At 42.6% G+C, this 13,929-nt stretch overlaps 3 protein-coding genes and 2 long non-coding RNA genes across 10 annotated transcripts in view; 2 read left to right on the top strand and 3 right to left on the bottom strand.

The window, feature by feature from the left end:
- Positions 1 to 2,291, bottom strand: part of LOC111239720 — a 5,721-nt gene extending 3,430 nt beyond the window's left edge. For both annotated transcript variants that reach the window (XM_022769626.1, XM_022769624.1), the window contains exons 1-2: positions 2,199 to 2,291; positions 978 to 1,018 (exon numbers count right to left, since the gene is read on the bottom strand). In XM_022769626.1, the coding sequence (XP_022625347.1) occupies positions 978 to 1,018; positions 2,199 to 2,239 (82 nt within the window). In that variant the 5' untranslated portion in view covers positions 2,240 to 2,291. The remainder of the gene's footprint in view (positions 1 to 977; positions 1,019 to 2,198) is intronic.
- On the bottom strand, positions 330 to 653 carry LOC111239721. Its single transcript, XR_002665883.1, has 2 exons — positions 513 to 653; positions 330 to 392 (listed from the first exon to the last, which is right to left on the bottom strand). It is a non-coding gene; the product is annotated as an uncharacterized LOC111239721 (long non-coding RNA).
- A 3,792-nt stretch (positions 2,292 to 6,083) lies between the features above and the next one.
- LOC111239729 lies at positions 6,084 to 7,448 on the top strand. The gene is made up of 3 exons (XR_002665885.1): positions 6,084 to 6,245; positions 7,012 to 7,141; positions 7,395 to 7,448. It is a non-coding gene; the product is annotated as an uncharacterized LOC111239729 (long non-coding RNA).
- Positions 7,449 to 7,743: 295 nt separating this feature from the next.
- LOC111239732 lies at positions 7,744 to 9,505 on the top strand. 2 transcript variants are annotated; one of them, XM_022769637.1, is made up of 4 exons: positions 7,744 to 8,093; positions 8,176 to 8,256; positions 8,406 to 8,531; positions 8,625 to 9,505. In XM_022769637.1, the coding sequence occupies exons 1-4, from the start codon at positions 7,745 to 7,747 to the stop codon at positions 8,708 to 8,710; spliced, it is 642 nt and encodes a 213-aa protein (XP_022625358.1). In that variant the 5' UTR covers position 7,744; the 3' UTR covers positions 8,711 to 9,505. The 2 variants fall into 2 exon arrangements, with proteins under 2 accessions (XP_022625358.1, XP_022625359.1); XM_022769638.1 differs by lacking the exon at positions 8,406 to 8,531.
- Positions 9,506 to 9,611: 106 nt separating this feature from the next.
- LOC111239730 (low affinity immunoglobulin gamma Fc region receptor II-like) lies at positions 9,612 to 13,664 on the bottom strand. Of its 4 annotated transcripts, none has more exons than XM_022769636.1 (5): positions 13,600 to 13,664; positions 12,835 to 13,101; positions 12,001 to 12,273; positions 11,292 to 11,429; positions 9,612 to 10,055 (listed from the first exon to the last, which is right to left on the bottom strand). In XM_022769636.1, exons 1-5 carry the CDS (start codon positions 13,628 to 13,630, stop codon positions 10,003 to 10,005), a joined length of 762 nt encoding a protein of 253 aa, XP_022625357.1. In that variant the 5' UTR covers positions 13,631 to 13,664; the 3' UTR covers positions 9,612 to 10,002. The 4 variants fall into 4 exon arrangements, with proteins under 4 accessions (XP_022625357.1, XP_022625356.1, XP_022625355.1 ...); XM_022769635.1 differs by lacking the exon at positions 9,612 to 10,055 and adding an exon at positions 10,629 to 10,727 and having other exon boundaries at positions 12,013 to 12,273; XM_022769634.1 differs by lacking the exon at positions 9,612 to 10,055 and adding an exon at positions 10,629 to 10,727 and having other exon boundaries at positions 12,007 to 12,273.
- Between the last annotated feature and the right edge of the window lie 265 nt (positions 13,665 to 13,929).

The following is a 13,929-nucleotide window of genomic DNA, read 5'->3' on the forward strand; positions in this document are numbered from 1 at the left end:
TAAGTTTTAGTTAAAAACGTAACTTTTCAGTCCCCACGCAAATTGTCAAACCGCAATTTTTCTGCAATTTTGCCCCGTCATCATAGTTTCCCTCGAGTTGAACCAATCACACGGCTCCCTGCGCAAAATCTGGATGTACGGCACCAAACTCACGTCCGTGTTTGAAGCACGTTGTGAAGCCGCAGACGTGTGACATGAAGAGAGACTACAGCCCTAGTTCACACCTTCAGGCTTCAGTACTGCAAGATCAAATCTGGCACTTGACACTTAATGTCTAGGTCATTTTTAAATGCAAACCTCAACGTTTCTTCAAACATCTTCTGACCTACCTGGAGTAGTTGTCCGGCCAGGTGTGTTGACGTTCTTTTGGTTTACACTCAAGACAAACTCCTCTGTGGGTGAAATAGTGAAAGTATCAGCACAGTAACATTATCTTCCCACAGAAGTGCAGTGGTGCACGTTTCATTTTCCCTTTTAACCAAACAACTGGAGAGTCCACAGAGTCCACTCACCAGAGGCCTCCAGCTCCCACCGCCTCGTGGTTTTGTCGTAAGCAGCAGCCAGATCACACCTGTAGTTTCCAGAGTCTTCAGCTGTGACTGCGGACACCTGAAGTCTGACTCGTCCGTCTCTGAGAGCGTCTCTGTCGCAGTGAACCCCGTCCTGCGAACCGCTGATGCTGAGACTCCGGAGCCTCAACGCCCTTTATCATCTGATAGAAAAGCTCCAGAGGCTCCGACTGGAGAAAACAAACCATGTTGCTGCGAGTCATGTCGGCTTTGGTCTGAAAGTCCCATCCGATGGTGATGTCACCGTTCTCCTCTGCCTCATAGAGGCGCGGAGACATTTTCACCAGGTACATCCCTGCAGAGAGAGAGAGGCGGGAAAGAAAGGCTCACTAAGGATTAGTGTCATGTACACAGTGTGTTTAAATGAAGGATGAGCAGCAGTTTATAAAATGAAGTAAAACCACTCACACATAGAGATGAGCACGATCAGAATCCACGCCATGTTTTCCCTGTGAGGACAGACAGGAAAGTAATGAGGAACAGGTCCGGGAAACATTGTGGGAAATAATCTGATCATGTCTGTGATGTAAATATTAGGCTACAAGCAGCAACTGGTTATCTTAGCTTAAAAACACAGGCCACAGGTGGAACACAGTTCTGTTCTAATTTGTAGACGAAGAAGAGAAGACGATTAAAGTCCTGGTTGGATATTAGTTTTATCTTTACTGATGTTGCTGCAAAGTCACCAATAGAAGTAGAGAGATGTTGAGCCGGTGGTTTTTTTCAGCTCCCACACTCTTCCCAGAAGTGTAAGAAAAGGTTTACCACTTCAGGGCTTTTACTGTGGCAAATGGCAGTGGTCTGAAACTGGTGGCCCACAGGACAAAACAGGCCCCCGGCAATAACATCTGGCCCCTCAGATTATTTCCATTATATGATTTTTTTTAATCTAAAAAAAATAGATGTCCTTCTGAGCAGCAACAGTTACACACAGATTCGCTTCCTCTTTAGCAGTTTTGACGAGAAAATAAAACCACAACTGTGCGCTTTTATTCTGAAAAGTTCTGAACGGAGTCCTAAAGTTCTCTTGTCTGACAGAGCAGAGGCGCGAATATGAAAAAGGACTGAAACCGGATGAGAAAGAGTGAGACTCTATGATCGTAACCACATTACTCTTACTACGGCTGTTTTTGTTTCGCATGTTGGAATAAACTATGAGTGTTGAACCTTGGGTAAACTGCTGACCTGTGGGTGAGCAGGAAGACAAGGAATCCATGACACATCCGGGTTTTACGGTTATATTGTTGTTTGGGAGTCTATCTACATCCTGCAGAGGTTTAGTGACGCACCTACTTTCAGGAGCAGGTGAGCAATAAAAGCGAATCACGGAGGAAAGGTCCGGAGGGGAACAGCTGATAGTTACAACGCCCAGAACAACATACGATATAAGCAGCTCGAGTTCTGTCATAAACACTGAATGGGTTCAACATATATTCACATGACACATTAGCGTGTGGGTGTAAATCATAACTGTTCCTCGTGCTGGTTGAAAGGTGATCCTATAGACACAGAGAGATGAACACATCTGCTCGGACAGATGTTGCAGTGCGTATTAAACCCTCACACCCTGACAGCGGAAGTGACGATCTACACAATAAAGCAAAAAGAAAAGTTTTCATCAATTCTCACCTGCGTGACAAGAGAAAACACTTTACATCCCCCGCGAACATTCATCCACTGCTGTGAGAAGAGAGCGGCTGTCTGCCGCTGTGAAGCGGAAAGTACCACTTCAACCACGTGGTAACGGTGAGCCTTGAGCGCGCGGTTGAACTGATACAGATGCCAGCGCGCGCGCGCGCGCGGGGGGGGGGGGGGGGGGGGGGGGGGGGGGGGCACGGTTGGTGAAAAAACAGGCATCAGTGCAGCAGTAATATATTTTGACTTTTCTCTTCATATATAATAAAGGGATGTATGTTGTTTGTTGCACTTTGTCTCTCTTGTTTCCGTTGTTTTGTTTTATTTTGTTTGGCTTTTTAAGACACTGGGACAGTGAACTCAGCATCTACGCGCTTGCTGTCGAATCTGCGCCACTGATCTTTGTAATTCATCAACGTCTTTAGTTTGAGTTTAAACCACCGCAGCAAAAGTGTTTCAACTGAAGCAAATGCTTCGTGTTGACGGTCCGACATCTACTGAGAATGTAAGAGAATGTTTTCTTTATTCTAAGCTTTCCTTTACAGCCATTATCATAAAGGCAATCAACATATTTTCTATCATGTGTATTAATATCTGTAGGAGCTATTTATTTGTTGTTTTATTAATAATTAGTATCGTTTGATTATTCTAGATGTTTGCTTTATTTAGATTTTTGATAGTATTTTATTTTGTTAGTCGTTTTAGTTTATTTATTTACCTGATTCTCCTTCCTCTGGCTGCGAGACTGGAGAAAGTCATATATTACTACAGAGGCCGCCTGTGGCGTCATCGTTCAAAGTTTGCAGGCCAACATTACGGAGCACGCTGCCAGGTCTGCACACAAGAAGAAGAACTATACATGGAGATGACGCATCTCTACAAGTCTGTGTCATCTTCGGGCCCTCGTGTAAACTTGTGATGGTGGCACGGTGGTGATATACAATAATAATGTTTTCAAATCATATTTTTCATGTGGAATATTGATAATACAGTACGTGTCTGACTTATTTAAAATCATAATCTGCAGAGAAAGTTGTAACTAATTAGAACAAAAGAATATCGTGGAGCAAATCTACATTTGTGACGTAACAGTGATGACGTCATTCGAATATGAAAGGAAAAGATTAAAATCAATCATAGTCAAAAAGATCAAAGCCCAAATGATCCTGCGCAGATAGAAGTTAGTAAATATCACTATCCACTCGTATCCCGGAGCAGTTGAGAAGCAGAAGGTTTGTAAAGATGGCGGACACTGAACCACGAGGCTGTGCTGCCTCCACAGAGAGCCACGACGCCGCTGAGCACCACGTTATCGTGGCCGACGACTTCCTTCACTTTCTCGCCGTGAAGATGTCGACACTGAGCCACGAGGAAATCATCCGGTCGGCTCTCCATACTTTTGACCCCGAGTGGATCCGGTCCTCGACTAAAGTGTTGTTTGACCTGTGTCCTCCAACACAGCAGAGAGTCTCCCATGAAGGACCGCTGAGACACGGTAACAACATAAAGGACTGTCTCACGCTAATGACCGAGTGTGGGGACGACTCTCCCAGATTTGTCTCTAGTCACTCTCATGAACTGTCACCGGTCGCGCGTGCACAGAGTGTCCCGGTCCCGACGCAGCAGCTTTACACCTGCAGCTGCGCGGCCCGCTCCGACGTGAAGGCACCGGCGGGAGCGTCCGACCTGGGCACAGGAGCGACCACCACGGATCGTCCCAGCGGATTAACTTCGCCACGCTGTATAATAAGGATCCACGTGAAGGAAAAGACCCAAACTCAGGTTCCAGAGAGCGATGCTGTGACACCAGACTGTGTCAACATGGAGCCACTATTTACAACATTTACAGTGGTTTGAAGAATTATCCACATAAGGAGAAAATAAATAAACTCATGGATAGATAGGCTAATGGAAATCTGTATTATCAATTTATCAACTTCACAACTTCCTTTCTAGAAATCAACAACACACTGACACAAACACTGATGTGACTGAATGTGATGTGGTTCTCAATCTGTGGGCTGGGGCCCTCTGGTGGACCGCAAAGGTACCGACAGTGGGCTGACAAACCTTTTGGAAAACATAACAATTTTGGTGAAAAGATTTAATTATATACAAATAAAAAAGTATATAAATAATGTTTTAAAATAAAATGATCTATAAAAAATGTTGAAAAACTTCATTATTATCGTTTTTTAAAATGATTTTACTTGATGATGAACTGGTGAAACCATTTATTTCTACTGTAAACTACAATGAAGCTGGAGGTGTTGCTGACTGAACATCAGAGAGAGGCTCGGAGCCTCCTCTCTTCTGATTGGTCACCGACCTGTTGTTACTAGAGCTCCAGAGAGAAGATTCATGTGATGGTACAAACAAACAGCAACTCTTCATTTAGATTATGTTTTGGTTTTTAAGTATTGCACTGTTTCACAGTTTACATCCTGTGTAATCCTTTATAACTCCAAGTGACAAACTGAGATCAGAGCTGAACTCCGGGTTTAAAATCTGCTCCAGAGAAAAACACTTGGTGACGTCATCACCTTCAAACATCTCCACACAGAGTCCGTGATTCGTGGGGTTCAGCTGTCGCTGGTTAAATCCCACCTGATGCAGTCTGGACAGAGGATACAGGTTATTCCAGGTGCAGCTCCAAAGGTCAAAGTTCACACTTGTTCTGACCCACTGTGTCCAGCTGTGGCTGCAGGTGTTGCTGGTTTGAGGAGAGGGAAATGTATCACGCTCTCATCTCCATCAACAACAACTACCAACGTTCCCCTGAGCAAGGCACCTGGGGTCACACCGGGTTGCTTGAGGCGGCATCGTACTTCACACCCTGGAGGAACAGATGTTCAACAGTTGGTCAGATAAATCCCAGGAAGGTTTGATACAACAGGAAGTAACAATGTTTGTTTATTTACTTACATCTAGTTTTTGACGCCGTCGTCTAATCAAGTATCCACTGACTCCAGCAGCCAGGATCAGCAGGACGAGGAGAACCACAGGCAGGATCCAAACGATGGTTCTGGTCTGATCACCTGATGTGAAAGAGTTAAACAGAGACGACAGCTGCATCACTGAAAGTTCACAAACACCAACAAAGCACCAAAAAGGCTTTTTGTGTCGTCTTCACAGAGTCGGAGCGTTTCCTCACCTTTACTGTCCGTCCTGTCTCCTGGATCTGGAGTTGGGAGGTTTCTGGGCGGAGTCTCTGTCGTCTGGTTTTTAAGGTTTGGATCTAGAAAAACACAAGATTTGAATATTAATCAGTAATCAATACAGTTAGAAACAGCTGAAATTGTGTCTGTTTCTAACATAAAAAACACAATGACAGATATTAATCTCATTTCGACCACTCCACGGTAAACCTCTGCACGTCTAATGAAGGCTGCAGGTGGCATGGCAGGATGACGTCATCACTCAGGGCAGCGATGATTGGCTGAGATGAACCATCATCATCTGAGGCTCAACTGGACAATGGAGGGTTTGGTGGGGAAAAGGGTAATTTAACGTGACCACAGGTGAAACACATTAAGGCGGGGCAGACAATCTGCAAGGAGGGGAAAAAATGACAAAATAAAACTTAGTGTAAATTAGAGACTTTATGAGAGTATTTATCAGCTACAAGGACAAAAGATATTCAAAAGCTTAACCAGCTGATTTGATCTTTATCTGACCCAGAGCCTTATTATATCTGCTCAGTGTGCAGCCTCATCTCTCCATGTCAACATCAAATAAACCTCCAACAACCCGCTAGAGAAAAACACTCCTTACTCCGGACCTTTCCTGAGTCATCACGTTTCTAAGTTTCTAACCCCACCCCCACCCCCCTGCATTTTAGCCCATGTGACAGGAAATCAACAGAACAGGATTTACTTTCGCTTTGGTTTGTTGACAACAACAATCTGTCACGCGCTGATCAGACTTTTTCTAACCTCAGGAAGTTTAAAAAGTTTGTCTGTAGAGAAGAAGTTCTTCGTCCAGTTTATCATCTAATAATTAATGTGCCATCAAGTGGAACAACCGCTGACCTACAAACAAGTAAGTAACTGAAACATAAAGTCTGATTTAAAGTTTGTCTTCAGCCGTTACTTTTCACGTTTGTGTCACAAGGACCGATGACGCAGCTGTTAAACCACCGTCCCAGTTTGTTGCGCTTTAATTACTTTCACGTGAGATTAAAATTTAATTAAAAAAAAATTTAATTTAAAATTATTAAATTAAACGATAAAAAAAGGAGGCATTTTTAGTTTCAGCTGGATCTTAAATAGTTCTACATGATAAAGTAGTTGAAATGCAGGACGCTGCGTGATGAGCCTTTAAATAATAAAATCCTTTTGGACACAATTTTCAAACAGAATAAAGAAAATAAAGAAAAGACTTAAGATTAATATCATAATAAAATATGATGCAACAATTTACCCCGTATCATGAGTACTTACCACGTGACAGGGCAACTAGTCACATGAGCACATTCCGTGCTCGGCCATTTATAACTCTATATTAAAGTGAGGAGTAAAAATCTAAAGATTGTGCATGAGAATTTATTGTTTAATTTAATATAATGAGTCAAAATCATTGAACACACGTAGGTATTCAAGTGTAGATTGTTTTTACTTTACAGCTGCAGTGATGCAGGTCACATGGTACATAAGTTACCCCGGTGTCCCCTCTTACTTCAACTGTAGCTCCACAAACCACAAAAACACAACTTCATAAATTATCACTTGATGACAGATTTATTTAAATAGAAAAATACTTTGTTATTATTGTTATTTCTAATTAGAATGATTTGTTTTATTTCCAGCTCAGTGTCTGACTGCGATGAACCCAGTCAGTTGTTCAGCAGGAAAACTCAGTCCTCGCTGGTTTGTCCGTGAACTTGGGTGAGGTGTCCCTGGATCCCGGGAACAGCTGACCGACACCAACATGAACAGGTAGGAGACGGTTATTTTAAAACTTAAACCGGAACATGGGGTTTGTTTTCTGAATGTGAACAGATAAAAAAATATATATATATCTTGTAGTGTTTTCACTCTGAATTAGTTTGAGTTGTGTCTGTTTGCATGTGTTTTCTTGAGCAGGGCCTCTGCGACATTTCATTAAACTCTCATCTGTACTGACGATTCACTTAAATGAATCCAGAATACAAGTGATTGATGATTAGATGTAAAACTTCTTGTCTCACAGGGAGAAGATGATCTTGATCCTTCTGCTCGTTGGCCTGACCTCCTGTGTGTGTGGTGAGCAGGGCTGACGCTAATTACTGTTCTTATTAGCAAATAAATAATAATGATGATTGTATCCATTAATAGTTTAGTCAATAAAATGTAAGAAAAAAAAAAGTTGTGAAAATTCTGGAGGCTGACTGATTGATTGATCGACTAATTGTTTGTGATGTGTTTAAGGCACATTAACTGCACATAATTTGAGCCTTGTAAACATGATAAGAACAAAGTGTAAAATCTAAATCAGTTCAGTAACATCTTAATGTCAGTGAACTTCACATCATCTCTCTCTCTCTCTCTCTCTCTGCAGGGATGTACCTGGTGAAGATGTCTCCGCGCCTCTATGAGGCAGAGGAGAACGGTGACATCACCATCGGATGGGACTTTCAGACCAAAGCCGACATGACTCGCAGCAACATGGTTTGTTTTCTCCAGTCGGAGCCTCTGGAGCTTTTCTATCAGATGATAAAGGGCGTTGAGGCTCCGGAGTCTCAGCATCAGCGGTTCGCAGGACGGGTTCACTGCGACAGAGACGCTCTCAGAGACGGACGAGTCAGACTTCAGGTGTCCGCAGTCACAGCTGAAGACTCTGGAAACTACAGGTGTGATCTGGCTGCTGCTTACGACAAAACCACGAGGCGGTGGGAGCTGGAGGTCTCTGGTGAGTGGACTGTGGTACCAATGCAGGATGGGACTGTAACCATGGTTACGGCTGTAAATCTAATTCTGATTTCCACCCTCAGAAAAGTTTGTTCTGAATGTGAGTCGGAAGTATGAAGGAGGCGCCGCTGACAAACCGAAGCCCGGACCGGAAACGATTACAGGTGAGTCAGACGTCCTCCGAGGACCTGCGTGGTTTAGAAGCGTTGCCGTGGTAACTGGTGTAGTAACCTCGTTTAAACTCGATTAAAGATGTGAATTAACACATGCTGTGTGTTTGCTGTACAAACACTGGTCTGCTGTCTCCATGCAGGTCCAAAACAGCCGAAAGGAAGTCCACATAAGGAATACGTTTTCCTGGCTTTGTTCATAGCAGCTCAAGTCGTAGCAGTTGCAGCAGCTTTTGGAAAAATATTATGCAAACGCCCAAAACAGGAAGGTATTTCTGCTCACTGCGTCTCAGTCTAATGAGTTTGAATGTCTTGCCATAGTCTTTGTCTGCACTTACCTTTGTCTCATATCGATCATGCAGATTCAGACCAAAGTGGACGCTCTGGCTCCGAGTCCTGGACTGATGAAGTTCACGTCCACGTTCCTGACAGCTCCGGTCCTGGATGAACACGGGAGAAACTACTGTATGTGGTGGAGGGATGACTTCCTCTGCAGCTCCGCTTCCTACAATCTGTGCCTGCACTGTTAAAAAGACACTATAATTAATATAAGACACTTAAAGACTGACACTACTGTCAGTTCCCCTCCTCTGTCCCGCTGCGGTTAATTAAATGCTCCAGACCTTCACAGCATTAGTCCTGCAAGAAAAAAAGAAAAGGCATTATTATTAAGTATTAACAGATTAACTGTGATCAAATGTATTTTTCCAAATGACTGATCTGATGTACACACTTAGACCAAGTTACATTTTGCACTGACTCAAGTTTATGATCTACCTGTAGCCAAGTTACCACGAATCACCGTTCTGCTTAGGGTTGTGTATATATTTTCTATTTTATACGTGCAATTTTATTTAAATTATTTCTTTATTCATTTAATTTTTAGACATCTTGTATAACTTTGTATAGTTGTTTTAAACTGCTTTATTTTCATTTATATGACCTCTGAGTGTTTTAATCTAAATGAAGTGCAGCAGGTTCCAGACCGCAGCTGTTCATGTCCTTCACTTTCACAACTCAAACTGTAGAAAGAGTTCATGTTGTTCAGGTGTCCTCTTCACACAAAACACAAACGCAACAATAGATAAGCAAAAAGAGGAAGTAGAGAACGAGTATTACCACGTGATTTTGTTTTTTGATTAGGATTTACAATCAAACAAAACCATATTGATTGATACTGATTGTTTTCTTACTGTTGAGTCTTGTGCTCTTCCTTGTAATAAATGACCACAGTAACAACAGACACGCAGATTTCATTTTCTCTTGCACTGATTGGAAGTATTGAAACGGTGACATCTAGTGGCCAGCTCTCGGTATGACAACCTTTTCTTATGGAAGGATCTGAGTCAAACTTCAGGGAAAAACTCACACAGACTACAGAAGTCCATCTATTTATTTATTAGGTGGTTACTTAGCAACAACAGTGCAGGTAAATATTAGTACAGATAACATAACGATTACAGCATCAAGCTTATTGATTATTTGACTCTTTTTAAACATAAAACTCATCAGATGCAGGAACAAGAATATTTTCAACATGGTTCAATTCGTGCAGATTATTAAATAAACCATGTAAACGTGACCTTGATTTAAGCATCATGTTATAGTAGAAATATCATATAAAATGTAAGAAAAAAATAAAAAATATGTATTACTTTGTTCACAATAATATTAGTCAGCATAAAATTGGTCGTTTGTTCAGTGTAATTTCTTCCTCCTCCGAGCAGGAAACAGGACTCATCATCCTGCTATGAGACCAGCAGCAACAGCTCCTCTTTTAGCGTCAGCTCGAGCTGCAGGAAGAGCAGAGAAAGGCTGAGGTGTCTTTATCAACCTGTTTCCTTCCTGTCTAATTCTCTCCAGGAGCGACTATCGATGGCTTTATGGTCCCGCCACATAAATCTTCCCACTCCTTCTGTTTCTTTTACATAAAAAGTAAATTAACAACTGGGAGGTAGGATTTATAGTTAGTATATGTTGCTGTAACTCACCATTTTAGCTCTATGAACATCACTTCCTGCTGTCACTATAACTGAATTCACTTCATTTATGGTTCTAACATTGTTTGTAATTGACGACTCTGCTTGTATCAGGATCAGTAACAGCCAATAAATCAAATTAAATATACGACCAGGGAGGTGAAGATCAGTAAAGGCAGCGGCGTGCACGAGGAGAGGATGTGGCAGCACAACAAAGAATAAAAACAAACCAAACCCCGGATATTGGGCGCTTGTGGAGAAAATCAGAGAGCGAGGTGGTTCGACAGCTGCAGAGATGTACTGTATGTGACCGAGGGTTCGAGTACATCAGTGCCACAGGTGCCAGGTGCTTCCTGATCCCACGATCACACAGCACACAGACACACAGCTCAGTCCCAGATCAATGCTGCATTCAGGTGCTCCTCGCATGGTCCAATTTTTCAAGTTTGGGAAGTCGATCTTCCGACTTTGGTGTGTTCATGCGCTCTAATTCAGAATGTGGAAATAACATGGATGCTACAAAGATGATATAGTGAGGCTGAAACAACATGTTGAAAGCTGTTCTCAGTATTTGTGCTACTCATCAGGGTTACTGCTGATAAATAACATTTCTGACAGATCTAGGTCACTCTTCCTGGACAGCAACTAACGGTTATTCTGCCGCCGGGGTTTGGAGGTGGGAACATTATCGTGTTTGTTTATTGTTTATGTCAAGAAATAAAAAGAGTTGGTAAAAAAAAAAAAACAAGTCCGCACCAGAAATTTTCAACGTTTTTGTTCCGACTTCCGACAGTCGGAAGCTTGTTTTTCCAATTATTTAGACAACACATGAATGCATGGCAAACCCCAGAGAGAATCCCAGGGGTCATCACATCACGTGACTTGCCCTCAAGCAACAGTTCACAACAAAAAAAGGAAAGAATCTGGAGAATTTTAACTAAAAATGCTAAAAAAATGTTTGTAAAGTTTAGACATCTCCAAGACATGACACAGCTAATAGATAATATATACAGCGATCAATATATTGTATTATCATCAGGGTTTTCTTACCTCGAGCCAGCCTTCGGTACAGGTATATACACATGATCATTATGGCAGTGTAGAGGACAAACAGCAGGACGGTGCACAGCAGCCTGGGCAGAGACATGAGGGGAGGAGTGGTGGGCTCGACTGCAGGCTGATCTCTGACTGTGAGGAAGAGACGACACAGTAAATATGGCGGCAGGTTCTTTAGGTCCTGTGAGTCGCAAGGTTGGTCGGTAGGTACTCCCCAACCCACAAGCCCCTTTGTTTCGGTGCTGCGTCCACCCAGTCTGGCCCTCGTCTTCACACCTGCCCCCCGCTCCCACATCCAACCTTTGAACAAGAACTCAGAATGTGCCCAATGGCTGGTCACAAGAACCCAAACCAGTCCGTCTTTGTGCTTTGGATCTCACTTCCCCTCAGTGTTCACTCTTTACCGTTTGTGTGGAGATACCAAGTTTCATTTCTCTGTTGAAGAACACACACAATGAAAAAGTCAAGTCTAAAAAGCAGAAACAAGTCAGACAGTTTCAAGCTGCCTTCAAGAGGTTTGTGCCCACAAGTGATTCGATACGGAGCGTCTAACTGTGACCGGGCAGCTTCATTGAGTTTGAACAATGAGGTGAGATTCCTGCCTGTAGAGCAGCTTTGTCTCAGAGACCCGTCTGTACCACCCGACAAATCACACACACACTGAACGTAGAGAGAAGAATATCATCATCATCATCATCATCATCATCACCGTCACCTCTCACAGCCAGCAAACTCTGTGGAGACTCTCCTTTCGTCGGGTGCCGACACTTGTAGAAACCTTCGTCGGACTTGGACACCGCCGGAAGGATCATCGTCCCTTCAGAGTGAATCCCGATGAAAACACCGTTTCTGTAGAACGTAGCATTGAAATCTGACTTAGACTTCTCCTCATATCTTCCCTTGACGGAACAGCGAAGTGTCACTTTATCTCCCTCCGTCACAGGAAGTGCCGGGCTCTCCAGGAGCACAGTACCACCTGAAATACAGAACGACAAACCATGATCCTCAGATTGTCCTCGTTTTTCAATCCTACGTTTTCCAGCTCAGTCTGTTTAGTTGTAGAAAACAAACTAAACATGTTCAGGAAAGGTGAAGAAATATACTTAAAAAGCAACAAAAATCATTTAAAGAATTTTGCAAAGCAATAACAAGACATGGATGCACAACTAATATAAATAGGCTGGATGATGAAAATATAATAAGTTACAGTATTCCTTCACTGAAGGAGTTCAAGTATCTGGAGGTCGTGTTCTCCAGTGAGGATGCAGCGGGAGATTGAGAGGCAGGTTGGTGCAGCGTCAGCAGAAAAGCAGGTGTAGTACTGGACTGTTGGAAAACGTTGCTGGGGACAGGGATGTCTGAGCTAGCTTGCTTGGCCTGCTGCTACCATGACCCAACCCTGGATTAAGCGATTGAAGATGAATAGATAGATAGATGGATGGATGGATGAGTTTTACAAATGAAACTTATTCTATCACATCATTAACACTTGTCTTTTTTGACTTGACTGTAAGAATATTTGGAATTGCAGGCTTACTGTTCACTGAGATGTCGAGGACGTTGCTGCGCTCCCCTTCCTTGGATTCGCACCAGTACACTCCGGTGTCTGACGAGTACACGCCCAAAATGGAGCAGGAGGAGCCCCTCAGGCGACCCCAGCCCACCTCACATGAAACGAACGACCCGGAGGAGGTGTTTCTCTTCAGTGTCCAGCTGCTTGAGTTCCCTGGCACTGCACAGCTCAGAGTGAAGGTCTCATACCGGAAGAACTGAGACCTGTCAGGATGGATACTGAGCGTGGCTGCTGTGAGTTCAGACAGGAAATGACAGACATTAAAGCAAAACCATAAGGGGGAGATCATCACCTGCTCCTTCTGTGAACATTGAAAAACAGAAACATTAAAAACACCTGTGCTTTTTCTTTTAACAAGCCATGTCGTGACTTCACTTTAGAGACCCATATTCTTTTATTTTGAGAAAATGAAACTAGGGTTTGAAAGTCATTCTGTCACCAAGACATGAGTGGCTGTCAAGGTAACATGACAGTTGACCCAAATTACAAAAATATGTTCTCACATGCCATATTGCCTTGTAGATAACCTTTTTTTATTTTGAGAAAACAAACAGATTTTTCTATATGCAACATGAACATGACTAAATAACTTAGTGTTATAGTATAACTTATTATTCAGCTTCACTGTATTGGAATGGAGAATGACAATCTGATCATATAAAAATAAAAACAATCTGCATGGTAACACCAAATATAAAAAACATTTTTTAAAAAAGCAACATTTCTTACACAAAAAGAGGCAGAGCGTCGAGATGTCCATTCTGTGTCGAAGTTCTCTTTGTTCCTCACTTTCAGACAGACATCAGCCCACATCCTGAGTTCAGCGGAAATCTGAAAGGTTAGAAGCTGAACAACAGAAATACACATACACACAATAACTCAGTAAGGAAACACTTGTATCTATCTGAAAAAAATATTTTTCTTGAATTTGTTATTCAAAACACAAATCAATGGAGCTGGACTGTCACTGCAGTCCATCTCCACAGCAACAGACAATCAAACCCAGCTGATCAAAAGGATCGCAGCAACTACATCAAACTTTGGTACTACTACCATTTT

This window comes from Seriola dumerili, unplaced genomic scaffold (genome assembly GCF_002260705.1).
Source record: "Seriola dumerili isolate Sdu_G_001 unplaced genomic scaffold, Sdu_1.0 BDQW01004229.1, whole genome shotgun sequence".
NCBI lineage: Eukaryota > Metazoa > Chordata > Actinopteri > Carangiformes > Carangidae > Seriola > Seriola dumerili.